Source organism: Aquarana catesbeiana, linkage group LG01 (assembly GCF_042186555.1).
Source record: "Aquarana catesbeiana isolate 2022-GZ linkage group LG01, ASM4218655v1, whole genome shotgun sequence".
Lineage (NCBI taxonomy): Eukaryota > Metazoa > Chordata > Amphibia > Anura > Ranidae > Aquarana > Aquarana catesbeiana.
The window spans coordinates 933988350-934014906 of NC_133324.1; the positions used below are offsets into that span (position 1 = coordinate 933988350).

Consider the following 26557-nt stretch of genomic DNA (forward strand, 5'->3'; position numbering starts at 1 on the left):
AGAAGGAATAGTGCCCCATCATTGATGTCAGTAGAAGGAATAGTGCCCCATCATTGATGTCAGTAGAAGGAATAGTGCCCCATCATTGATGTCAGTAGAAGGAATAGTGCCCCATCATTGATGTCAGTAGAAGGGATGGTGTCCCATCATTGGTGTCAGTAGAAGGAAAAGTGGCCCATTATTGGTGTCAGTAGAAGGAATAGTGTCCCAAGGGCCAGATAAAAGCAAGCAAAGGGCCACATCCAGCCCCCAGGCCATATTTTGGAGACCACCGTGTTAAACTCCTTCAGCAAAGTGACCCACAGTGGAACACTTTTCAGAGGATGATAACAAGCCCTTAAAGCAGAGCTCCACCCAGAAAGGGAAACTCCGCTTATCTGCCTCCTCCCTCCTCTGCTGACACATTTGGCAGCTTTTTGGGGGGGGGGGCGGGTACCTGTCAAAACTGATCCCACTTCCGGCTGAGTTCACTACAGCTGGGGTGTCATTTCATAGTCAGCCGAGGTATCATGTGATCGTTATGATTAGTTGGCGAGGTATCACATGATCATTTTGATTGGTCATAGCGATCACATGATTACACTGTAAACAAAACAGCCATGAATGGCTTCCATTCATGACGGTTTTGCTTACTATTGTGGTGCTGTGATTGGCCCGACAGCTATCACATGGTACCTGGGCTTATCACAGCACCCTGTACCATGGGATTAGCTGTAGCCAATGACAGCATGTAAACAGCAAACAAGCTGTCAGGAATGGATCATCATCATTTTTTTTACATACTGTGACTAGTCAGTGCGACATCAGTCATATGATGATGCTGTGCTGCACTTGTGACAGTACGGTAAAAAAAAAGAAAAATGTGAAAAATGTTTTATTCAACCACTTTACCCTCGGAAGATTTGACTGCTGAATGACCAGGCCATTTTTTGCGATTCAGCACTGCGTCACTTTAACTGACAATTGCGCGGTTGTGCAACGTTGCACCCAAACAAAATTGACGTCCTTTTTTTCCCACAAATAGAGCTTTCTTTTGGTGGTATTTGATCACCTCTGCGGTTTTTATTTTTTGCGCTACAAACAAAAAAAGAGCGACAGTTTTGAAAAAACAAAAAAAAAAAACAAAATATTTTGTACTTTTTGCTATTATAAAGATCCCAATTTTTTTTAAAAAAAGCAAAATTTTCCTCAGTTTAGGCCGATATGTATTCTTCTACATATTTTTGGTAAAAAGAAAAAAAAAAAAATCGCAATAAGCGTATATTGATTGGTTTGTGCAAAAGTTATAGCGTCTACAAAATAGGAGATAGATTTAAAGCATTTTTATTAGTTTTTTTTACTAGTAATGCGATTTTGTATCGCGACTGCGACATTATGGCGGACACATCGGACACTTTTGACACATTTTTGGGACCATTGGCATTTATACAGCAATCAGTGCTATAAAAACGCACTGATTACTGTATAAATGTCACTGGCAGGGAAAGGGTTAACACTAGGGGGCGATCAAGGGGTTAAATGTGTTCCTAACTGTAGGGGGAGGGGACTGACCTAGAAGAAATGACGGATCGTGGTTCCTAGCTATTAGGAACTCATGATCTGTCTCTCCTCACTGAACAGAACACGGATTTATTTGTGTGTTTACACACACACACACACACACACACACACACACACACACGTCCCTGTTCTGCCTCTCGTTCCCGCGATCGTTCGTGACCGGCGGTCATCGCGACCGTCGGCCACAAGCACCGCCACCCCCGCAGTGCAGCGGGCGCTGGCCTCTGGCGGCGCACGTGCCTCCTATCCCGCTTAAAAGGACCCGACTTATAGAACGACGGCTCACTGGATCGTGCCGACCTGCCGCAGTATGACGGACGCTGGTTGGCAAGCGGTTAATTTCTTAATTTTTCAAAAAATTGTGACAAAAAAATTACAATTCAAAAAATTCGCCATTTTACTAAACGTCGTCTCTTACTGAATACCGTGGACTGTCTACTTTCCAAAAAGGGGTCATTTGGGGGGTATTTGGACTTTCCCAGCATTTTAGGGTCTCAAGAAATGAGATAGGCCGTCAGTACATCAGGGTGGATCGATTTTCATACATACTGTATATACCATAGTTTGTGGACTCTATAACTTCCCTACAGACTAAATAATATACACTGATTTGGACTATTTTTAACAAAGATACGTAGCAGAATACATTTTGGCCTGAATTCATGAAGAAAGATTTTTTCTTTGCAAAAATGTTGTAACAAAAACAAAAAAAAGTTTTTTTTTTCTTTTTGTACATTTTCAGTATTTTTTTGTTTATATAGCAAAAGATAAAAACCAAAGTAGTGATCAAATACCACAAAAGAAAGCTCTATTTGTGTGAATATATATATATAAACTTAATTTGGGTACAGTGTTGCATGGCTGAGCAATTGCCAGTTAAAGCAGCACAGTGCTGAATAGCAAAAAAATGCATTGGTTATGAAGGGGGTAAAACCTTGTGGTGGTTAAGCAGGTACATCCATAGTTTATTTGGGCTTATATGCTGAATACACAGGAATTAATATTTGGACAAAGGAATGACGTTCTATCCTAATTGCCTAGGAATGATTGTTAGCAGTACAAAGTCGGAATGTCTCCAAGGAGAAGCTGGCGGTTTACATAACCCCCTTCTAAACAAAGCAGACTTGCACACCCTGGCGCTCTACCTGCGCACACAGCATTAGGTGTTAATACATCCGATTCTGGAACAGTTGGGGCAGCTTTTGTTGCCAGGCAACTAAGAACGGGGACACAGACGACGAGAAGAAAGAAAAACAAAATTTTCATACTCGCATTGTCTTCCCAAAACTTTGACAGGCGCGGTCATGTGACTTACCTCAGACAACTGTGGGAAGAGACTGATGGCTAGAGGGAGAGCCAGGCCGAAGGCAGCAAGGCACACAAGGCTATGCACTGGAAGGACCAGTCTTGGGTATGTTCGCAGCAGGGATGTCCTAGAGAAGAGAAGAGAGGAGAGACCATGAGGATGGATGGATAGTGGTGGAGCACAAGAGGCTCTACAGCAGCATTTCTTAACCTTTTTTACTCCAGAGGAACCTCTAAAATAATTTTGAACACTTAGGAAGCCCTTACTAAAATTAATTATTGAGAATGAGAAAATGTCCCTTACGTTAGTGGTATGTAGAAAGAATGTAACCCTTACAGATAACTAAAAAGATCATTGGGGTCATATTGCTGGCTTTGCCAAAAGGCTTTGGCTTGGGAACTATGCAGGAACCATCAGATGGGAAGACAATTAGCAACAGCTTGAGGAACCCTAAAGCCCCATACACACTATCTTATTTTCTGCTGAGTTTTTCCTTCAGATTTACCAAAACCATGTAGTGCAAGGGCCTGCCTGATTGCATACACATTGAAACTCCTAAGGTTTGACCTCATATTATATGGTTTTGGTAAATCTGAAAGGAAAAACTCAGCAGAAAATCTGATAGTGTTTGGGGCTTTAGCTACCTCTGGAGGAACCCTGGTTGAGAAAGTCTGGTCATTTTGGAGGAGCCAATGCTAGCATGATCTTTCAGAATCCCACGATGCAATTCATGAAACTCTGTCTGCTTAGGTGTGTGCACTACAGTACATGAAGGGATGCAGAGAGGGCGGTGCTGTATCTACCATCTAAAGGCTCACATGGCCTGCGTTTCTGCCATATTTTACTAAAATGTGGTCTCCAAAATGCAGCCCGTGGGTCAAATGTAGCCCTTTGCTTGCTTCTATCCGGCACCCACTGATATGAGGCACCATACCTTCCACTGACACAAATGATAAGGCAGCATTACTTCCTCTGACACTAACCGAAAGTGGGGCACTATTCTTCCCACTGGCACCAACAATGGGGCATTCCTCCCATTGATATACAGTGCCTTGAAAAAGTATTCATACTCCCTTGAAATTTTCCACATTTTTTCGTGTTACAACCAAAAACATAAATGTATTTTATTGGGATTTTATGTGATAGAACAACACAAAGTGGCACAAAATTGTGAAGTGGAAGGGAAATTATAAATGGTTTTCAACATTTTTTACAAATAGATATCTAAAAAAAGTGTGGCATGCATTTGTATTCAACCCACCCCCCCCCTCCGAGTCAATACTTTGTAGAACCCCCTTTCTCTGCAATTACAGCTCCAAGTCTTTTTGGGGATGTCTCTACCAGCTTTGCACATCTAGAGAGTGACATTTTTGCCCATTCTTCTTTGCAAAATATCTCAAGCTCTGTCAGATTGGATGGAGAGCATCTGTGAACAGCAATTTTCAAGTTTGACTGGGCCATTCTAACACATGAATATGCTTTGATCTAAACCATTCCATTGTAGCTCTGGCTGTATGTTTAGGGTCGTTATCATGCTGGAAGGTGAACCTCCACCCCAGTCTCAAGTCTTTTACAGATTCTAACAGGTCTACTTCTAAGATTGTCCTGCATTTGGCTCCATCCATCTTCCCATCAACTCTGACCAGCTTCCCTGTCCCTGCTGAAGAAAAGCATCCCCACAACATGATGCTGCCACCACCATGTTTCACGGTGGGGATGGTGTGTTCAGGGTGATGTGCAGTGTTAGTTTTCCGCCACACATGGGGTAGGTTTACTAAAACCGATGCAGTCAGAATCTGGTGCAACTGTGCATGGTAGCCAATCAGCTTCTAACCTCCGCTTGTTTAATTTAGCTTTGGCAATAAAACCTGGATGCTGCTTGGTTCCTATGCAGACGTAAGCTGGATTTTTGCACTCTGCAGCTTTAGTACATAAACCCCATAGCGTTTTGCTTTTAGGCCAAAAAGTTAAATTTTGGTCTCATCTGACCAGAGCACCTTCTTCCACATATTTGCTGTGTCCCCCACATGGCTTCTCACAAACTGCAAACGACACTTCTTATGGCTTTCTTTCAACAATGACTTTCTTCTTGTCTCTCTTCCATAAAGGTCAGATTTGTGGAGAGCACGACTAATAGTTGTCCTGTGGACAGATTCGCCCACCTGAGCTGTGGATCTCTGCAGCTCCTCCAGAGTTACCATGGACCTCACGGCTGCTTCTCTGATTAATGTTCTCCTTACCCAGCCTGTCAGTTTAGGTGGACGGCCATGTCTTGGTAGGTTTGCAGTTGTGCCATACTCTTTCCATTTTCGGATGATGGATTGAACAGAGCTCCGTGAGATGTTCAAAGCTTGGGATATTTTTTTATAACCTAACCTAACCTGCTTTAATCTTCTCCACAACTTTATCCCTGACGTGTCTGGTGTGTTCCTTGGCCTTCATAATGCGGTTTGTTCACTAAGGTTCTCTAACAAACCCCTGAGGGCTTCACAGAACAGCTGTATTTATACTGAGATTAAATTGCACACAAGTGGACTATTTACTAATTAGATGACTTCTGAAGGCAATTGGTTCCACTAGATTTTAGGTAGGGTTATCAGCGTAAGGGGGGGCTTAATACAAATGCACGCTACACTTTTCAGATATTTATTTGTAAAAAAAAATTGAAAACCCATTTATCATTTTCCTTTGACTTCACCACTTTGTGCTGGTCTATAACATCAAATCCCAATAAAATACATTTACATTTTTGGTTGTAACATGACACAATGTCGAAAATGTCAAGGGTGTGAATACTTTTTCCTTTTTTTGTAAATGAATGTGCACTATTCCTTCCACTGACACCAATGATGGGGTACTATTCCTCTCAATGACACCAATGATGCGGGAGAAATCCCCCCAGTGACATTTTGTACTCCTGAATGCCACAATCCAACCCCTCTAATGCCCTGTACACACGATAGAATTTTCCGATGGAAAATGTGTGATAGGACCTTGTTGTCGGAAATTCCGACCGTGTGTAGGGTCCATCACACATTTTCCATAGGAATTTCCGACACACAAAGTTTGAGAGCAGGCTATAAAATTTTCCGACAACAAAATCCGTTGTCGGAAATTCCGATCGTGTGTACACAAATCCGACAGACAAAGTGCCACGCATGCTCAGAATAAATTAAGAGACGAAAGCTATTGGCCACTGCCCCGTTTATAGTTCCTATGTACGTGTTTTACGTCACTGTGTTCAGAACGATCGGATTTTCAGACAACTTTGTGTGATCGTGTGTATGCAAGACAAGTTTGAGCCAACATCCGTCGGAAAAAATCCATGGATTTTGTTGTCGGAATGTCCGATCAATGTCCGACCATGTGTACGGGGCATAAGTCTGGAGGACGGTAAACTGGCCTTTTGTTTAGAAAGTTTGGAGATCTCTGCTCTAGCGGTTGCTAGGGGTTCCTTGAGCTGTGGCTGGTTGACCCCCCATTGAATGGACTGTATATTACCAATACCACTTGGTAAAGCCGGCAGCATGACACCAATGATATTTTTAGTTGTCGGTAAGGGTGGCATTTTGATCATTACTGTAAAAGGTTTTATTCTTCCTACTACAACCCATGAATAAGCATTTTGTTTTAATAGTAGGGGTTTCCTAAAACTTAGGGGCTGTTTTGGGGGTTACTCTGGGTGAGAGAGTTGAAAAAGACTGCTGTAGAGCATATCCCAGCTTTTTGCATTGCACGGGCATCTGCAGGAAGTCTATTTCTAGTGACCCAGGCATGCCCTCAGATCTACATCTCCCAAGAGCTCTTTTCCAATGCACACAGGGCAGGCTCCTGGGAGTCAAGGCAGCAGCTTTGTTTTGCTAGGAAATAAAGTGTAGTTTTGTAGTCCAGGGTGCAGGGCTGACAACTCTGGTTGGGGATTGTCATCTCAGACACTGCGTTGTCTTCTCAAATACGAAATTTTGAACACACTGGAATTCTGGCAGATCTGCAGATCTATTTTTCTGTACTTAGGACATTATTTAAAAAGAGAAAAACATTGGGAAATTGGCATGTATTGCAGTTTTACTGAATATACTACTTTTTGTCCTTGCATAAACTTTAACCTATGGATGAACTTCTAGATAGCCTAAAGACTTCCCCTATTCACAGGCAGGTGTAGAGGAAATTTTAAGTGCTCCGAATCTCCCTCGCCTTTGAACAAGAACATATTTAAGAATGAACAATGCGATAGACAAGTGACATTAAATTTTCTGGATGGAGCGGTTTCTTAAGTAGATCTCTATATTATCTAGAGTTCATAAACTGTCACTCTTAGTGGGGGTAATATGTCACTGTCTGAGCCACAAAGAGGGAAAATGTGAAGAGGCTTTGATGTGACTTGATCCTGTTTTCTGCCTTCTCACATTTCAGGAGTTTCTCTTTGTCAGCCTGATTTGTTACTCCAGCTGGGGTGGGAGGGAAGAGAATTGGCTATAGAGGTAATTACAAATGATTTAATTACAGAGAATGTACACCGATCAGACGTAACTTTATGACCACTGACAGGTTAAGAGACTAACATTGATTATCTTGTTATAATGGCATCTGAAAGTGGGTGGGATATATTGATCAGCAAAGTAAACAAGTTGTCTCTAATGTTGATGTGTCGAAAGCAGAAAAAATGGCCATCGCAGTTTGTTGTGTATGGGGCTGTGTAGCTACAGATTGGTCAGGGTGCCCACGCTGACCCGTGTCCACAGCCAAAAGCATCTACAATGGGCACGTGAGCATCAGAACTGGACCATAGAGCAATGGAAGAAGGTGGGCTGGTCTGATGAATCACATTTACTCTTACATCATGTGGCTGGCAGGGTGTATGTGTTTCACTTTCCTGGGGGAAGAGATGGCACCAAGATCAGGGGCGTATCTACCGCAAGGCAAACCAGTTCTTTTTTTGCTTGGGTGGCCCCAGGCAGAAGGGACACTACAAGCAATGGCATTGCTACGGGGGTGACACCTGCCAGAGGGGGCCGCAGGCTGACCGTTTGGTGACAGGGGAGCAAAGCAGAAGCAGGAGGCGGCGACGGTTGCATCTTTTGTCATGGGTGACATGTGGATGGAAGGACGGATCTTGAAGCCCCATGAATGGTTGATTAGGATAGGCATTTATCTATTCTTTATCCGGTGAGTCCATAGGGGAATAACGCACGAGGTGTGGTGACGGTCGAATAATAAGGATGGGTGAACTGTTTTGATCGTTTATATGATTATACTGGATCAATGGACTTTATGTTTATTTGAATTTTGAAGCGCTGCTAATGCTGGTTTTAATCAGCATATTGTGTTTTATAAGTCTTCAATATCTTACTCTAGCTCATGAGATCCAGAAGAGATGATGAGCGTTTCAATCTCCTATAGTTCAGCGAAGAACAAAGTCTTTAACTAGGGGTCTCTCCACATGACCTAGAAGAGCTAAAAATGGATCTCCATCTTATACCCTGATAAACAGTCTCATATTTCTGCTGCAGAGAAGAAGAAAGGGGCCTTTTATGTGACTCAGAGGAGACGTAGAAGAGTCCATCTTTAGTTATCCTGAAAAAAATTACCAATAGGAGGCACGCTGCCTCTCACAGTCCACACAAAATGATCCTCATGATCATCATCTCATAATATCTAGAGGAAAAGTAAGGTCTAAATTTCACACTATACCAAAGAGATGAGGAACAAATTTGTTTTACCATTAAGAAGAGAAGAGGAACATGGTCTAGATCCAATTCTCTTCAGAAGTAACAAAGTCAATATCCCATATGCTTCAGAAGAAATGATGACCAAGTTCTACATCCCACACAATCCAGAAGAGATTAAAAAAAAATAAGGTTTACGTCTCATACTATCCAGAAGAGAGATAAAAAAAAAACAAAAAAAAAAACAAGATTTACTCTCATATGATCCATAAGGGATGAAGAACAAAACATACATTTCATACTATTCAAAAATGACAAGGAGCAGTGTCTACATCCCATACTATCCTGTAGAGAGAGGAAAGGAACAAGATCTGCAATAACTGCCAAGCAGGATAAATAGGGAACAAGAACAATATCTCATATTATCCAAAAGAGACTGTAAGCAAGGTCTACATATAATGCTATTGCGAACAGATAAGAAACAAGGTCTATATCTTATACTTTGTAGAAGAAATTAGTAACAAGGTTTACAATGAATTCCAAGTAGTAAATATAGGGAGCGAGGTTGACATTGCATGCTATCAAAAAGAGAATATATACGATTCACAAGAGATTAGAATTCTACATCCTATACTACCCAGAGAAGTTGAGGACAGATGTCCAATTCTCAATCTCTTTAAATGACCTGAGGAACAAGGACTACATTCTATACTATCCAGGCGAGTTGAGGAAGGAGGTCCATTTCTCAATCTCTTTAGATGACCTGAGGACAAAGGTATACACCCTATACTACCCAGAGGTGTTAAAGAAGGATGTCCATTTCTCAATCCCTTTAGATGACATGAGAAACGAGGTCTATATCCTATACTACCCAGAGGAGTTGAGAACAGATGTCCATTTATCAATCTCTTTTGATGACCCGAGGAAAAAGGTCTATTATATTTTATACTACCTAGAGGTATTGAGTAAGGAAGTCCATTTCTCAATCTCTTTGGGTGACCTGAGGAAAAAGGTCTACATCCTATACTTCCCAAAGGAGTTGAGGAAGGATGCCCATTTCTCAATCTCTTTAGATGACCTGAGGAAAGGTCTACATCTTATACTAGTCCGAGGTGTTCAGGAAGGTGTCCATTTCTCAATCTCTTTAGATGACATGAGAAACAAGGTCTACATCCTATACTACCAAGAGGAGTTGAGGACAGATGCTCATTTCTCAATCACTTTAAATGACCTGGAGAACAAGGTCTACAGTATATTCTATACTACCCAAAGGAGTTGAGGAAAGAGGTCCCTTTCTCAATCTCCTTAGATGACATGAGGAAAAGGGTCTACATCTCAAAATTGTCAGAAGACGTAGGATCTGGATCTTACATTTTTGGTATGACAAAAAAAAGACCACGAGTCTCCAATCCAAGTAATGCTTATGTCAAGAGAATGGGTTATTCATCTCAAGTGACTGAATTTGTGATAGAGGAAATATGGAACATAGTGCACAAGAGATACCTTTTAATTATAGTTGACTAATACAGACTCTGCAATACTGGAGAACAGAATAGAGGAAAGTAATGGGTTATTTGGTCAGTTACCACCTTTGCTGGATGAGCTAGCTGGGTTCACACCAGAACATACAACACAGGCTCTTTAACAAATGGAAGGCGGATGTGCACTCCCTGACGGATGATGATTGGGAAGAAGGAATCCAACAACATCCAGCTAAAATTCCTTCGCAGGGCATATTACACCCCCGAAGGCTTGCTAGAATATATCATACTCACTCTGACAGATGTCCAAAATGCAATACTGAACTGGGTACATTCTTCGATGTCGTGTGGTCTTGTCCCCTTATTCAACAATTCTGGAGGGAGGTGGTGCAGTGTATTAACTCAATTGGAAACTTGACCATCGGGCTTGACCCTCGTGTCCTTTTACTTGGTATATGTGACACTCTCACCACAAATACCCACAAAAGGTTACTAATCTTCTATGCCTCATTTTATGCCAGGAAGGCCATCTTGACTAAGTGGAAGCAGCCTGAGCCCCCAAAGGTTGGACAGTGGAGAACTCTCATTGACTCTACCCTTCCACTCTACAAACTTACATATATGAGCCGTAAATGCCCGAAAAAATTTGGGAAAATATGGGGTGCCTGGGCCAAAGGCTAAAATCCTGCTCACACCATGGGAGGTCCCCACTTTGCCTCAAATGGGTGAACCTAGTGCAAGGTTTTCTTCCCCACCCCCTAGGAGACCCCCCCAATCCTATTATCGCAAATATGGTTGGTATAGGATAGGATTATTCGTAAATGTATGATACCTTGTCCTATGAATAAGGATAACTCTACCTCCTTTTCTACAGAAAATGTATTAATCAATGCCATGTACTAAGATACACGTGTAAATAACATTTAGGCTACTATGTCTTACATCTTGTTGTAATCTCCGTTGACGTATATCTTTTGCTTTGTTTTGTTTTTCTTCTTTTATGTTTATAATTGTACTATGTACTGAAACTTCTCTCCCGTTGGAGATCATAAAAACTTTTCTGTTAAAAAAAAGAAATACATGCAACACATGGACTAATTAATGAGTTCTGTTTTAAAAAATTTGGTTCAGTTCCCTTGAATAGAAAAATGCAGCTCAGCGTTTCCATAATGCAAGAAGCAGGAAGTTTTCTTAACACACTGCAATGCAACATATTATTACGAAGAGCACCTACTGAAAACAGTTGGGTTAAGTTACTAAAGACAAATAGACTGTGCACTTTGCAAGTGTAATTGCCCCAGAGCTTAGTAAATGGGGGAAGCTCTGCTGCCTTTAATCATCCAATCATGTGCAAGCAAAAATGCTGTTTTATTATTTTCCTTGCATGTGATTGGGTATTGTATGCAAAGGGACGCTTTAACTCATTTACTAATCTCTGGAGCAACTGCACTTGCAAAGTGCACAGTCCACCCACCCTGGTATTTTCTCTAGAACACGCTTTTAAGCTAAATGAAAAGAATTGCAGTCAGTGTGAACACAACCTCCTGGCCAAATGTCATAGGAGCAGTCTGCTAAAGTGGAAATGTCCCATTTTACCACAGCCTGCACAGTGCCTGCTTATAAAAGGTGGAAGTTTCTAGGCCAATGATTTTTTTTCTTCTTGACAAAACTTTCTATTGAAAGCTTTGCTTTTTGATAGGTCACTTCATCATTTTATGTATATTTTTATTATTATCCAACCATATTACACAGCTCAGTGCATTAAAAAAAAAGGAACAGATACAAATTTCATTCTAAATCAGTATTGTTTATATTGCACAAAGACTTGCACTTTAGGCTCCATGCACACTGGAGCTCATAAACAGCCTTTTTTTGGAGTTTGGGTGTTTTTTTTTTTAAACAGCCCATAGCCCCTGTTATCCTACTATGTGTTTATGCACACATGGACGTTTTTGAACGTCAGCAGTGGAGTTTATGGGCTGTTGTCTGAACGCCATAAAATCGCATTCAAGAGCCCAAAGTCATTTTTTATGCTTTTGTGTACAGTAAATAGTGAAGTTTGCGGCTTTTACAAATTGTTTCAGGTTGTAATGCAAACATTACAATTCTAAGCCTGCCTACATTTTTTTTCCATGTTCAAAAATATTTGAAATAGGCTACACTATACACTTTTAAAGAATATTTTTTTTTTTATAATGGTATTAAAGTTGTTCTTATGCAAGAACAATATCCTTTCTTTAGTTGCCAATTTCAATTGCCTAAATTGTATGTACATTCTAATGCCGCGTACACACGGTCGGACTTTTCGGCTACAAAAGTCCGACAGCCCGTCCGACAGACTTTCGACGGACTTTTGGCGGACTTGCGGCAGACTTTCTAACAAACGGACTTGCCTACACACGATCACACAAAAGTCCGACGGATTCGTACGTGATGACGTACACCGGACTAAAATAAGGAAGTTGATAGCCAGTATCCAATAGCTGCCCTAGCGTGGGTTTTTGTCCGTCGGTCTTGCACACAGACGAGCGGATTTCTGGGTCCGGCGTAGTTACGACGTAAAGATTTGAAGCATGTTTCAAATCTAAAGTCCGTCAGATTTGCGGCTGAAAAAGTCCGCTGAAAGTCCGGGGAAGCCCACACACGATCGGATTGTCAGCCAGCTTTAGTCCGTCGGCGTCCGGACTTTTGTAGACGAAAAGTCCGACCGTGTGTACGCGGCATTAGAATGAGCTCCTCAAACTGGGTCACATTTGGTTTCTTAACCACTTAACACTTAAGGACCAGCCTTGTTTTGGATTTTAGGTGTTTACATGTTTAAAACAGTTTTTTTTGCTAGAAAATTACTTAGAACCCCCAAACATTATATATTGTTTTTTTTCTAACACCCTAGAGAATAAAATGGCAGTCAATGCAATACTTTTTTTTGCACCATATTTGCGCAGCAGTCTTATAAGCGCACTTTTTTTGGGAAAAATTAACTTTTTTGAATAAAAAAATAAGACAACAGTAAAGTTAGCCCAATTTTTTTTTATATTGTGAAATATAATGTTACGCCAAGTAAATTGATACCCAACATGTCAAGCTTCAAAATTGCGCCCGCTCGTGGAATGGCGACTTTTACCCTCAAAAATCTCCATAGGTGACGTTTAAAAAATTGTACAGGTTGCATGTTTTGCATTACAGAGGAGGTCTAAGGCTAGATATATTGCTCTCGCTCTACCGGTCGCGACGACACCTCACATGTGTGGTTTGACCACTGTTTTCATATGCGGGCGCTACTCACGTATGCGTTCGCTTCTGCGCGCGAGCTCGTCAGGACGGGGGGTTTTTAAAAAAAAAAAAAATGTATTTTTATTATTTATTTTTCATGATTTTATTTATTTTTACACAGTTTCAAAAAAAAAAAATTGTGTCACTTTTATTCCTATTACAAGGAATGTAAAAATCCCTTGTAATAGAAAAAAGCATGACAGGACCTCTTAAATATGAGATCTGGGGTCAAAAAGACCTCAGATCTCATATTTACACTAAAATGCAATAAAAAAAATAAAATAAAGTCATTTTAAAAAAATGACATTGAAAAAAATGTGCCTTTAAGACGTATGGGCGGAAGTGTCGTTTTGACGTCGCTTCCGCCCAGCAGTGTCATGGAGACGAGTGGGCGCCATCTTAGCCTCACTCGTCTCCAGGCAGAGCACGGAGAAGGACACGATCGCCTCCGCGGCTACGGTAAGCGGCGGAGGGCACCGGATTGCGGGGGGGCCCTCTCCCGCCACCGATAAAAGTGATCTCGCGGCCAATCTGCCACAGAGACCACTTTTATCTTAAAGCCGCATGAAAACGGGGATACCGGGGTTATGGCAGCTAGCTGCTGCCATAACGATATCCGCCGCCAACGTTTGGACGTACATCGGCGTGCGGCGGTCGGCAAGTGGTTAAAGTGTAACTCTAAGTTTTTTTTTTGTTGGATAGAGTAGGGAACTCTTATGCCCTGTACACGCGACCGGTTTTCCCATCGGAATAAACTCTGAAGGTTTTTCTGACGGAGTTCCGATGGAATTCCGCTCAAGCTGTCTTGCATACACACGGTCACACCAAATTCCGACTGTCCAGAAGGCGGTGACGTACAACACGTAGGATGGGACTAGAGCATGCGTCGTTTTTGGTACATCGGAACAGCATACAGACGAGCGGTTTTCCCGATAGGAATGGGTTCCGTCGGAAAAATTTAGAACATGTTCTCTTTCTAGGTCCATCAGAATTTTCAACGTAAAAAGTCCTCCGCCGCATACACACTATCGGAATATACGATGAAAAGCTCCCGTCTGACATTCTGCTCCTGTGTACACGGCATAAGACTATCTTTCCAGTTTTTATTGCGGTCTGTGTCCCCATTAGAAATATCTACCACTTTCCTTGTCCTGCTGACCACCATGACAGAAAAAGAAAGTCAGGGGAAAACTAAACATTTTTTAAAAGGTGGTTATTTTGGTTTTACAACAAAAAACAACAGAGACGGACTTATATTACAGGCGTGTAAAGGTGCATATGACTATACCAAGCCATGTACTATTTAATGTACACCGAGCTAGCAGTCCGTGAAGGAAAGACCCCAACAACATTCATACATACACACATTCAAACCCACAACACATACGACCCCATATAAACAGTAGATTTTCAAGGTCCCTTGACGTTCCCTACTAAGCAATCCCTGGTTATTGTGTTGGCAACTTGCAGATCACTGTTCCAGAGTTACATTGGTGGAGGACTGAGTGAGTTGTGAGGAAAGGACATCCCCCCCAGAAATCCTCCGAGACATTCAGGCATGGTTGCCATATTTGGTGAATTTCTTAGGGCATGCCCTACTTTTATATATCAATTTATATTTGGGGAGGCCCCCATGATTGTTACGAAAGAAGGCGTGGCTGAAAGAGGGCCCACATCCTTCCAATGCAATAAGATGGTTTTACGTGCATAAAATAACAGTATACGTAACAAAGTCCTGGCGTGTGTACGAGGAACATGATCATTAAGAATTCCTAAGTCCAGCCTCTGGGGTATCTGTAGGTGAAGCTTGTGGTAAAAAAATGCAAATAGATCCTTCCAGAAGTTCGAGAGTCCAGGACAGGTCCAAAACGTGAAAAAAATCAGCAGCAATCATATCACATCTAGCACATGCAATATCCCGGCCCAATCCCAACCGAACCAGCCTGGCTGGTGTGTAATGCAGGTGATGTATGAAGTTTAATTGGATCAGTAGGTCAGCAGTGCTGATTATATCCTGAAAACATATCTCGGTTGCCTCTTCCCAGTCCTCCTCAGAAAGCTCAGGCATTGACAGCAGCCATTTGCGATGAGAGTTCTGGAAAGTATCCGCCCCTACCAACTGGAGGCGACCATAAAAGGTCGTCACTAACTTGGCAATTTCCGGAAACGACAAAAGGTCCTCAATAGATGATTCCATGAGCTCAATAGTCAATGACCCAAATTGTGCCCGAATGGCGTGTCTTAGTAAAGGGTATTTAAAAAAGAATTTATTGTCCAGACCGTATTTAAGTCTGAGTGCGTCAAATATTAAGGTATTATCCTCAACTATATGGGAGATGAGTAATTCCAAATCGACCCCACCATGTCGAGTCCGGGTGACCAAAGAGCTCAGGGAGGTTAGGATTCTGCCACAAGGGGGTCTGTGGCGAGATACCCAATGAGGACTTGTCAGAATTTTTCCCCCCTCCCTCCAAGCCATAAAACTGACATCAACAGGAGAGAATCTGGAGCCCCCAGATCTCCTTGACCTATATAGTTCATCCCTGAGAGAGGTAGAAGGTCCAAAGAGGGTCGTTAAGAGCACTGAGGAGGGGGTTTGAGGGTCAGAATGTAACCAAGCATGGACGTAGGTGGGTTGGGAAGCAAGAAAGTAGTTCCTTAAAGCGGCGTTCCAAAAAAAAAAAAAAAATTAAATTAAATTAAATTAAAAATACTTCAGCTGCTGACTTTTAATAATCGGACACTTACCTGTCCCAGGGTCCAGCGATGCGGGGTAATGAAGCCCCGCTCGTCTCCCCCTGCTCTCTGCGGTGCCGGCATTGTCACTGTGGGCGCCTGGTTGTGGCTTCACAGCCGGGCACGCACTGCACGAGCCACGCTGCATGCTGTGACTGGCCGGGCAATCATCTGGGACCTGTGACTTAGATGACTTCCTTGCAGCGCCACGGTGCCCCAGGAGGAAGTGGGAGCTGAAAGCCCCTAAAAAGAGGGTTTCTGCTCCCCCCCCCAAAAAAAAATGACATGCCGAATGTGGCATGTCAGGGGGTCACCTTCCCTCAAAGCGGAAGTTCAATTTTTGGGTGGAACTCCGCTTTAAGTTTGGGCAGGCCAGGCCTCCCACATCCCTAGCCACCTGTAATGAGGACCTGGCTATACGAGGCTGGCGGTCATTCCAGACAAAGGAAGAAGAAAAGATGGAGTCTTTCACAAAAATTTTTTTTAGGGAGAAAAACTGGGACAGCTCGAAAACAAAGAAATTTTGGTAAGAAAACCATTTTAAATATATTTATGCGGCCAATTAGATTGAGGGGCAGTGACAACCAGGTATGAAACCTTTTCATCATCTGTTTGACTATAGGAGTGATGTTGAGTTCTTCGTATTTAGAGAGATCGCCATGTATTTGGATAACTAGGTATTTGAAGGAGGGAGTTAATTAGAGACATGACTCCTGTAGATATTCAATAGGAAAAGGGGGGCCTATGGGACAGGCCTGAGATTTTTCCCAACCCATCCGAAGCCCCGAAACCGCACCAAACTCCTCCACTACATGCAACAGTTTAGTAAATGAGCTCTCTTTACCATCCAAGTATATAAGGGCATTGTCCACGTAGAGGGAGATCTTCTCTTCTATTGGACCAGAGCGGATGCCCCCTATCTCTGATGTCTGCCGCACTGCCAGGGCCAAGGGCTCAATGGCCAGTGTGAACAGAAGTGGAGAGAGAGGGCACCCCTCTGCAAGGAAAATGACCCAGAAATATCTTTGTTGGTGTGGACTCTGGCCCTCGGGTCAGCATATAGCAGGCAAACCCACTGGACAAAGTGTGAACCAAAACCCATTCATGCCATAGCTTCCCATAGGAAGGACCAACTCACAGTGTCAAAGACTTTCAACACGTATAAGGATAGAACCAATCCACCATGTTTCGCATGTGATGCACTATAGACATGCAAGAATAGCCTACGAATGTTATCAAAGGTGCTCCTGCCAGGCATAAAACCGGATTGGTCCGGCAGTATGAGAGATAGAATAAACGTCTGAAGTCTAAGAGTGAGAATTTTTGCATCATTGTTTAGGAGGGATATAGGATGATAGGACCCCCATTGCAGCCTATCCTTGCCAGGTTTGGGTATGACAACAATGAGTGCTTCATTCATAGAGTCAGGAAGTTTTCCCTGCTTAAGCGAGTCCTGGAATGTCTTAAGGAGCCTGGGAGCCAGGTCCTCTATGTGTGCCCGATACCATTCTGAGGGGCGGCCATCTAGGCCCGGAGTTTTACTGGTTGGTAATAGGCGTATGGCCATAGTTACTTCCTCTAGCATGATAGGTTTATCTAGGGAGGAGTTGCTGGGGGTACTGAGTGCTGGAAAGTCAAGTGATTCAAAGAAACCCATAAAGGCTTGCTCTGAAGGTACAGTCGTATCTTCATAGAGCTTGCTATAGAATTCTGCAAAAGTTTGGTTGATAGTCAATGCGTCAGAGGTAGTTGACCCTTCTGGGAGTTGAATTTCGGCAATCGAACTGTCCTGAAAGTCCGTGTGGGCGAGATACGCATGAAGCCTACCTTTTTTCCTCACCAGTGCTCAAGAATGCAAGCAGGGAGGTACAGTTGTTGCTTCCTGTTCAAATCCATCATATGAAGCTGCAGCGCCCGATGAGCGTCTGTCAGCATGCCATGAGTCTCAGAGGAAGGGCTACTCATATGGCGGGCACGTGCCTCATCCAGTGTTTTTTGGAGAGCGTCTTGCGTGGCCCGCCCAACAGATCTGTACAGTTTAATACATGATATATATGAGCCCCTGACCACCGCCTTAAAGGCATCCCAGACAGGGCCCCAGGCTGCAGAGTCAGAGTTGGAGGACCAGTAATTGTCAGTCCAGATGGACTCCAAGATTTCTGGCGTGGAGATCCAGAGAGGGCTGAGGCCCCAAGCCTGAAACGAGGGTCTGTGACCCAAAATCAAACCCACCTGTATTATGGAATGATTAGACACTGTCTGGGACAGATATGCTATGGACTGGACACAGCGTAAAAGGTCACCCGTGGCCAGGGCATAGTCTATTCTGGAGAGGGCAGCATAAGACCTGGACTGGCAGGAGAACACCCTGTCTCTGGGATATTTCCAGCGCCATAGATCCACATATCAATAGGTATTGCACCACACACGAAACATATTGGACTCAGATTGTAGAAGTTTCAACTTATCTAGTTCAGGCTGCAACACAGAGTTAAAATCCCCAAGAACGAGCATGGGACAGCTAGGTAAAGAGGCAAAATACACATTGAGTTCAGAGAACACTGCAGCCGCGACCGGAGGGGGGATGTAAACAGGAGGGGAATTCCATATACAGTTGCATGTAAAATAATATACTGCCCCTTCAGGGTCCAGAATAACTTGATGGCATGAGAATGGTAACCCTTTACGAATTAGGATCGCAACCCCCCAGCGTAGTTAGAATAGGTAGAGTGGTAGTTATTGAGCCACCCAATGTTTGAGGGCAAGAATCTTAGAACCTACGAGATGAGTTTCCTGGAGACACAGGACATGCGGTTTACGTTGCTTCAGGGCCTCGAAGACATGCTCTTTTAAATTTAGAGTTCAGTCCGTGGACATTCCACGAGCAAATGCTTACCGTGGACATAGGGTAGATATTAAAACCTCTAGGGCAGGAGGGGGGGGGCTCACATAGGGCTCTCTATCTTCGGTCACAGCTACAGAAGGTCATGGAGGTCGCAGTGTTGCACAAGCATACATCCACACATACAGCATACAAACAACAGTAAAACTATGTACAATAGCATAATCACAACCATCTCCCTGCTCCCATTTGCCTCCAAGCTCACTGAAAGCCTTGTCCATGACCGAAGTCGCTACCTCACGGACAACAACCTTCTCGACCCCCTACAGTCCGGCTTCCGCCCACAACATTCCACTGAAACTGCCCTACTAAAACTCACCAACGACCTACTAACTGCTAAAACCAATGGCCATTACTCCATACTCATACTCTTATGCCGCGTACACACGAGCAGACTTTACGGCAGACTTGGTCCGACGATCTTTCCGACGGACTTTGTAGCGTAGGTGAGCCGGACTTACAAACGGACGGACTTGGACACACACGGTCACACCAAAGCCCGACGGATTTGTGTGTGATGACGTACGACCGGACTAAAATATGGAAGTTGATAGCCAGTAGCCAATAGCTGCCCTAGCGTCGGTTTTAGTCCGTCGGACTAGCATACAGACGAGCGGATTTTTGGACCGGACTCGAGTCCATTGGAAAGATTTGAAACATGTTTCGTTTCTAGGTCCGTCGAACTTTTGGGAAATAAAAGTCCGCTGGAGCCCATGCACGATCGAATTATCCGACGGAGTCCGGTCCGCCGAACCAAGTCTGCAGTATAGTCCGCTCGTTTGTACGCGGCATTAGACCTCTCTGCTGCCTTCGGCACAGTTGACCACCTGCTCCTCCTCAGCAAACTACACTCCCTTGGCCTCTGTGATTCTGCTTTATCCTGGTTCTCCTCCTACCTATCTCAGCGCACTTTCAGTGTCACTTACAACTCCATCTCCTCCGCTCCTCCTTCTCTCTCTGTTGGGGTACCCCAAGGCTCCATCCTTGGGCCCCTCCTATTCTCGCTCTATACCTCTTCCCTGGGCCAGTTGATAACCTCCCATGGCTTCCAATACCACCTCTACGCCGATGACACCCAGATCTATCTCTCCACTCCTCAACTCACCCCCTCGATCTCCTCACGGATCTCAAACTTACTGAATGACATATCGGTATGGATGTCACACCACTTTCTCAAACTCAATCTTTCTAAAACTAAGCTTGTTATATTTCCTCCTTCCCGGTCCCCCCCCCCCCCCCCCATGACTTTACCATTAAGATCAACAGCACAACCATTGGTCCCTCCACACATGCCAGGGTGCTGGGTGTAATCCTTGACTCTGACCTCTCCTTTAGCCCCAACACCCAATCACTGGCTAAATACTGCCACCTTAACCTCCACAACATCTCCAGAATTCGACCCTTCCTGACTAACGACACCACAAAGCAACTTATTCACTCCTTGATTATTTCCCGCCTTGACTACTACAACTATCTCCTTAATTGCCTACCCTTACGCAGGTTATCCCCCCTTCAGTCTAATATGAATGCTGCTGCTAGACTTATGCCCCGTACACACGGTCGGATTTTCCGATGGAAAATGTGTGATAGGACCTTGTTGTCGGAAATTCCGACCGTGTGTAGGCTCCATCACACATTTTCCATCGGATTTTCCGACACACAAAGTTTGAGAGCAGGCTAGAAAATTTTCCGACAACAAAATCCGTTGTCGGAAATTCCGATCGTGTGTACACAAATCCGACGCACAAAGTGCCACTCATGCTCAGAATAAATAAAGAGATGAAAGCTATTGGCTACTGCCCCGTTTATAGTCCCGACGTACGTGTTTTACGTCACTGTGTTCAGAACGATCGGATTTTCCGACAACTTTGTGTGACCGTGTGTATGCAAGACAAGTTTGAGCCAACATCCGTCTGAAAAAATCCTAGGATTTTGTTGTCGGAATGTCCGAACAAAGTCTGACCGTGTGTACGGGGCATAATACATCCCACTAACCGATCCGTGACTGCTGCCCCTCTCTGCCAATCCTTTCACTGGTTTCCCCTACCCCACCATATAAAATTCAAAATGCTAACCACAACATACAAGGCCATCCACAACATCGCCCCCAGCTACATCACCAACCTCATCTGCAGATATTGCCCTAATTGTCCCCTCCGCTCCTCCCAGGACCTCCTTCTCTCTAGGTCCCTTGTTACCTCCTCTCATGCTAGCCTTCAGGACTCCTCCAGAGCCTCTTCCACCCTCTGGAACTCCCTGCCCCGGTATATCCAATCAGCCCCTAACATGTTCACCTTTAAGAGATCCCTGAAAACTCACTTATTCAGGGAAGCCTATCCCATACCCACCTAACAACTATCCCCGAGCCACCCCCATCAAATCATTCCCCGCATCTATTACCTTTTGTACCACCACCCCCTCCCTTTAGAATGTAAGCTCTACGAGCAGGGCCCTTCTGTCCCTTCTGTATTAAAAGGTACTGTAATTGTGCTGTCCCCCCTCTACATTGTAAAGCGATGGATAAACTGTTGTCGCTATATAAATCGTGTATAATAATATAATAATCATTACCCAGTGAGGGTAGCATTAACCCTGCCCAGCTCCAAAAAAGGGAAGTGGGCTTATACCCTGAACTTATACCATGCATGGGGCGCATGGCCAGCAACAGAAAGTAAAAAAAATGTCAAAAAAACAAAATAGTCAGTATTCAAAAAAAAATCAGGGGGGGTTTAAGTAACTCACCCCAAGGCAGCTTGGGCCTGCTCAGGAACTGAGGGCCAGGTATTCTCCCACAGAAGCTGTCTGTGGTCGACCAAACTTTCGCTTAACAGAGCTTCGGTAGTGGGTAACAAAGGGGTAAGGGGAAAGGGCAGGGAGAGGAAGATAATTCAGCTTTTCCAGCTTAGTGTGTGGACCTTCATCAAGCAGGTGGTTTAGGGGGGTGGGGTAGCTAATCCCACCAGGATAGGGCATCTTGTGGGGATTGGAAGAATTGAACTTTCCCCTGGTGGGTAACCCAGAGGGTAGCAAGGAACAGCATGGAATATTGGATATCCTGCTCCCGGAGTTTCTGCTTGACATGCTGGTAACTGGCTCAGGAAACAGGGACACCACAGCGTTGTTGAACAGGAGACTTCCCTTCTTCCTGGCTGCCCCCAAAATGGAATCACCATCCTTGCAATTAAGTAGGCAAATCAGCATTGTACGTGGAGGGTGACCTTCAGGGAGGGGATTCCCAGGGACCCGATGGGCCCCCTCAATTACGAAGCAGGGGACAGCTGATTGCGGCCAAGTTCTGGTTCAAGCCAGCTTTCCAGGAAGGCTACGGGGTCAGATCCCTCCACGCGCTCCGGCAGACCAACCAGATGCAGGTTACTCCTGCGGAGACCGTTCTCGAGGTCGTCCACCTTATCCTCCAGGGTTGCAATCTTCCCCCCATAGGTATTGAGTTTGGGCAGAATGGGGTTAATGGTGTCCTCTAGGTCATTAATACGTTGCTCAGTCTCAGTAACACGTATTTTTTGCATGTTCTGCTGCATGATCGTTAAGTCAAACTTTAGGCCGTCCACCTTCCCCATAAGGTCTGTTTGGTTTACCTTAATGATAGTGAGGACCTCCGACAGTGTAGGCCCCTTGCCGTCATCCGTGACATCCGCATTGGGGTCGCTTGCAGGGACACGGCCAGGGGGTCCGGGATCTCGGGAGAAGGTGGTGGGAAGGCATCCTGGCTGTCTCCAAAGAGATCAGGAGTGGAGGTTGGTGATATGCTAGGTCCATGGACAGTGTTGTGACGGCCATCTTGGAAGGAGCGGGTAGTGATGCTCATCGTGGCCGGAGGTTGCTTCTTCCCCCGCCGTTTTCCCAACCACAAAAACGCCTCCCTGGGATGCAGAAAACATTCCTTGCCGGGTAGATGAGAATTATGGTCGTTTTTCACCTATGGTCGATCAGGATGGTGCAGGATGGTAGAAAGAGAGACCGGAGCTGTACAGGAACACGTTTGAGCATAGCCCGCGCTAGGCCGCGTTCCCAGAAAAAACAAAAATTTAGACGAGCTAGAAGTGAGGAGAAATCTTCAAATGGGGACACCTGTTCTGGGACAGCTCTTAAAAAAGGGAATTTCCCTCACTTTGGGAAATTTCTTCTAACTTCCTGTTGTGTCTTTGGCACAGGAAATGGAGGTAAATTTTCCCAGTGGTACACAGACAGCAAAAATAAACCAGCAAGGGATTTATCCATTACCTACTGAATCCAAAACAACAAAGACAGTTTTGGCTATACTTTAAATAGACCATTGAAGACATTTTGTTATATCTGTGTGATAAGTGCATTAAATACCCGTTGAGCTTTTTTAAGTCAACTATTAAGTAATAACTTCTTGTGCTCTCTCACTTAGCTGCATATTTATCAGCTACATTTAGGGGAATTTATCAAACCTGGAGCAGCCACTTCCTGTTGCTTGTTTGGGATAGGATGTGAGGAAAAATCTCCGTGAAGGAATATATACAGGAAAACAATTGACAGGGGTTTTAACTATTCCTTCATTATCCAAAGAAAAATAATTTGAATTTTAGATAAACTGTAGGATAATAAACTATAACAGAACCCATAAAATATCTGAGTTTCTCCTCTTCAGCAGAGGTTAGCCATGTGGACTTTAGCCATCGATCATGGGATCCAAAAGCAGCATTTTTTCCAAGTGTTTAGGTGGCTGCTGTCGGCAGACGATCAGAGTATTTTGTTTTGTTGATGGGTCAGCTTTAAAGGAAAAATACTCTCCGTATCTCGTCTTTGCAAAACAGTCACAGAGACTGTAAAACCCTCATTAGAGTTGCCATTTTCCTTGTTGCCTATAAGGTTTTGAACTTGAAATAAAAATGTACAAAAAAAATATTATGTGAAGCTTGTTATGCTCCACAATAGAATGTAAAAGATTAAACTGTCTTGGAACTACATGTAGAATCACTGTCCCTCGAAACAGAGATGTCAGTTCAGATGACCTAGGTGTAGCGGTGTCAAAGTTGCCTCCTAAGAGTCTTTGGGGCTGATTCTGGTACACATAATGATATTATTGGACGAATGATTGTCCTTCTTTTCTTTTATTTTTTTTGCATGCTAGTCTCTATATCGAAAATGAAAATGTTCCTAAAGTTACGAAAATTCTCGTACGGCAGAGTAAAAATTAGCAAGTGATGTAATGTATTGGATTGTATTTGCAGACAAAACTGATTAAAACGTAAGATCGGGTATCGTATTTGTGTTTGTCCCTTCTGATAATTTTGGACAAAAGCTGTGTACGAACGATCAGATTTTTCGTACTATTTTCTGATTGTGTGCACTAGGCAAGTCCAACTAGGAAGAAGCCCTGAGGCAGACACAGAAGTAATCAAACATTGGAATCAGATTGAAAACAAATAGGAACTCCCCAGTAAAAGCTTCAGTCTTTGGCACAGATAAAAGGTAAAGGCAAGTCCATCTAAGAGGAAGCTTTGAGCAGACACGGAGTAATCAAGTCTTGGATTTGGTTCAGGAACACCTAGGAAATCCCCAGTACAAGTCCATCTAAGAAGAGGCTTTGGGGTAGACACAGAGTAATCAAATATTAGATCCAGTTTGGAAGCACCTTGGAACATCACAGTAGGAGACCCTGAGTCAAGTCCATCTAAGAGGAAGATCTAGGGCAGACACAGAGTAATCAAAATCCCAAATCTGGTTTGGAAACACCTAGGATTTCCCCGGTAAAAGTGTCAATCTATGAAACAGGTAAGGTAGAGTCAAATCCATCTAAGAGGAAAATGAGGTTCAAAAGCGACTAGGAACTCCTCGTTAATAGCCTCAGTTAATGACAGTGGTCTCGAAACTGTGGCCGTTTGCTTTCATTAATCCCACTGATAAAAGACACCCACTAACACAAAACAATGGGGCATCGTTTCTCCCTCTGACAATAACAATGGGGCATAATTCCTGCCACTGACACCAACAACGGGGCATTATTCCTTTCAATACCAAATATGGCACACGGTTACTTCCACTAATGCAAGAAAACATTTCTATACCCGCTGGCCACTGTCTTTCCCCCCTAAAGTCTGAAGGACAGTAAACTGACCCTTTGTTTAGAAAGTTTGTAGACCCCTGGTCTATGATATATGTAAAGATAAATGCAAACCTAACTAAAAAGAAGCTCTGGGGCATAGACAGAATAATCAGATCTTAGGAACTTCCCAGTAAAACCCAAAGTCTATGATATGGATAAACATAAGGGCAACTTCAACTGAGAAGAAGATCTGAGACAGATATAAAGTAATCAAATCCAGTCTGGAAACACCTAGGAACTTCCCAGTAAGATCTTCAGTCCATGACACAGTTTAAGAAAAAGTGTACAAAGTGACAATGGATTCTTTCTAATGTGACTCATTCAGTGTTACATTTTGGACTGGCCACTAAAAATATGCAAATACTGTGCATTCTGCCACTCCCCAAACCTGTACATTCTGTAACATGTCTCAAAAGACATCTTCAAGAAGAAATAGGGTTTCCACCTAAATTCCCTGAACAAAACACATTAGAAGACAATTACGTAATCCCTATTGTTCTATCCTAACAGGAAAAGAAGAGTCAATCCCTTGGAAAAATGAACAATTCTTCTCACAGAAACTTCTATACATGGAACTAGAGATTTTTAAAGCCAAAACTATTACTTTTTTTTTTAAGCAAAACTGAAGTCACTCTTAACCCCAAGCTGTAGAAAAGGCGAACTCTAAACCTTACCCTTCCCAACAGCCACCTCTCGCAGCTGGCACAATCTGAAAATGAAGTCATATTTTTAATGGGGCGGTAGCCGTTCCTTTCTTAACACCAAATCTTGGCAGATGCCCACGAACTTTTATCAGACGTTTCAACGCCTGGGGGGCGCCTTGTGAAGAAGACTGAACCCAACAGATAATGTTTGTCTATCTTGCATGGCCTTCAATAGGCCATTGGTTTTTTTCCCCCCTAATTAACAGTTACCGCTCATTAGTTTCAGGGAACAAGTTTTGGTTGCAGGGTGTCTGCGCTCTATATGCATCAGCACAATGGCAAAAAAAAAAAAAAAAATGGATGTGAGATTGAGTCACTTAATGACTCGAGAGAGCGAACATTCAAATGAGGCCCTTAGGGCTGCGATTACCCGATAGAACAGGAGGGCTGAGGCAGTCTTGGCTTTGTCTGGCAGAACATCACCAGGACCCAGAGCTGAGGAAGTGTCGGAACACCTACGCAGGATGTAGCACGATCGATCAAGATGAGCGTGAAAGTGTGTCAGCGTCGCCGAGGTGACAGGTACAAGAGAAGGCACAGCTCTCAAAGCTCGGGCCAGATTGCCGCGTTTAATGAAGGATCTCAGGTTCATTTTTCTTTCCTCGCAGGTAGAAAACAAAAGTGTTTGGGAGCAGCTGACGCTGGGTTGTGTGCCAGCCGCCTGGATATGCCATTGTGCGGCCCTCTGCATATGTGGTGACATGAGATGTAACAAATGGGACTGAAATAGGCTGATTGCTATCTGGGCACGTGCAAGGCTCTGCCACTAGATTCTGATTAGGAGGAATAATTGAAGAGTAAGTAGGCTTTTTAAAACACCTTTGCTCCTTCAATA

The 26557-nt window shown here is 43.6% G+C and overlaps 1 protein-coding gene across 1 annotated transcript in view; it reads right to left on the bottom strand.

Moving 5' to 3' along the window:
* SFXN5 (sideroflexin 5) overlaps nt 1–26557 on the bottom strand; it is a 367837-nt gene that overhangs the window by 97589 nt on the left and 243691 nt on the right. The window contains exon 13 of the mRNA XM_073611062.1: nt 2876–2993. Within this exon, the coding sequence (XP_073467163.1) occupies nt 2876–2993 (118 nt within the window). The remainder of the gene's footprint in view (nt 1–2875; nt 2994–26557) is intronic.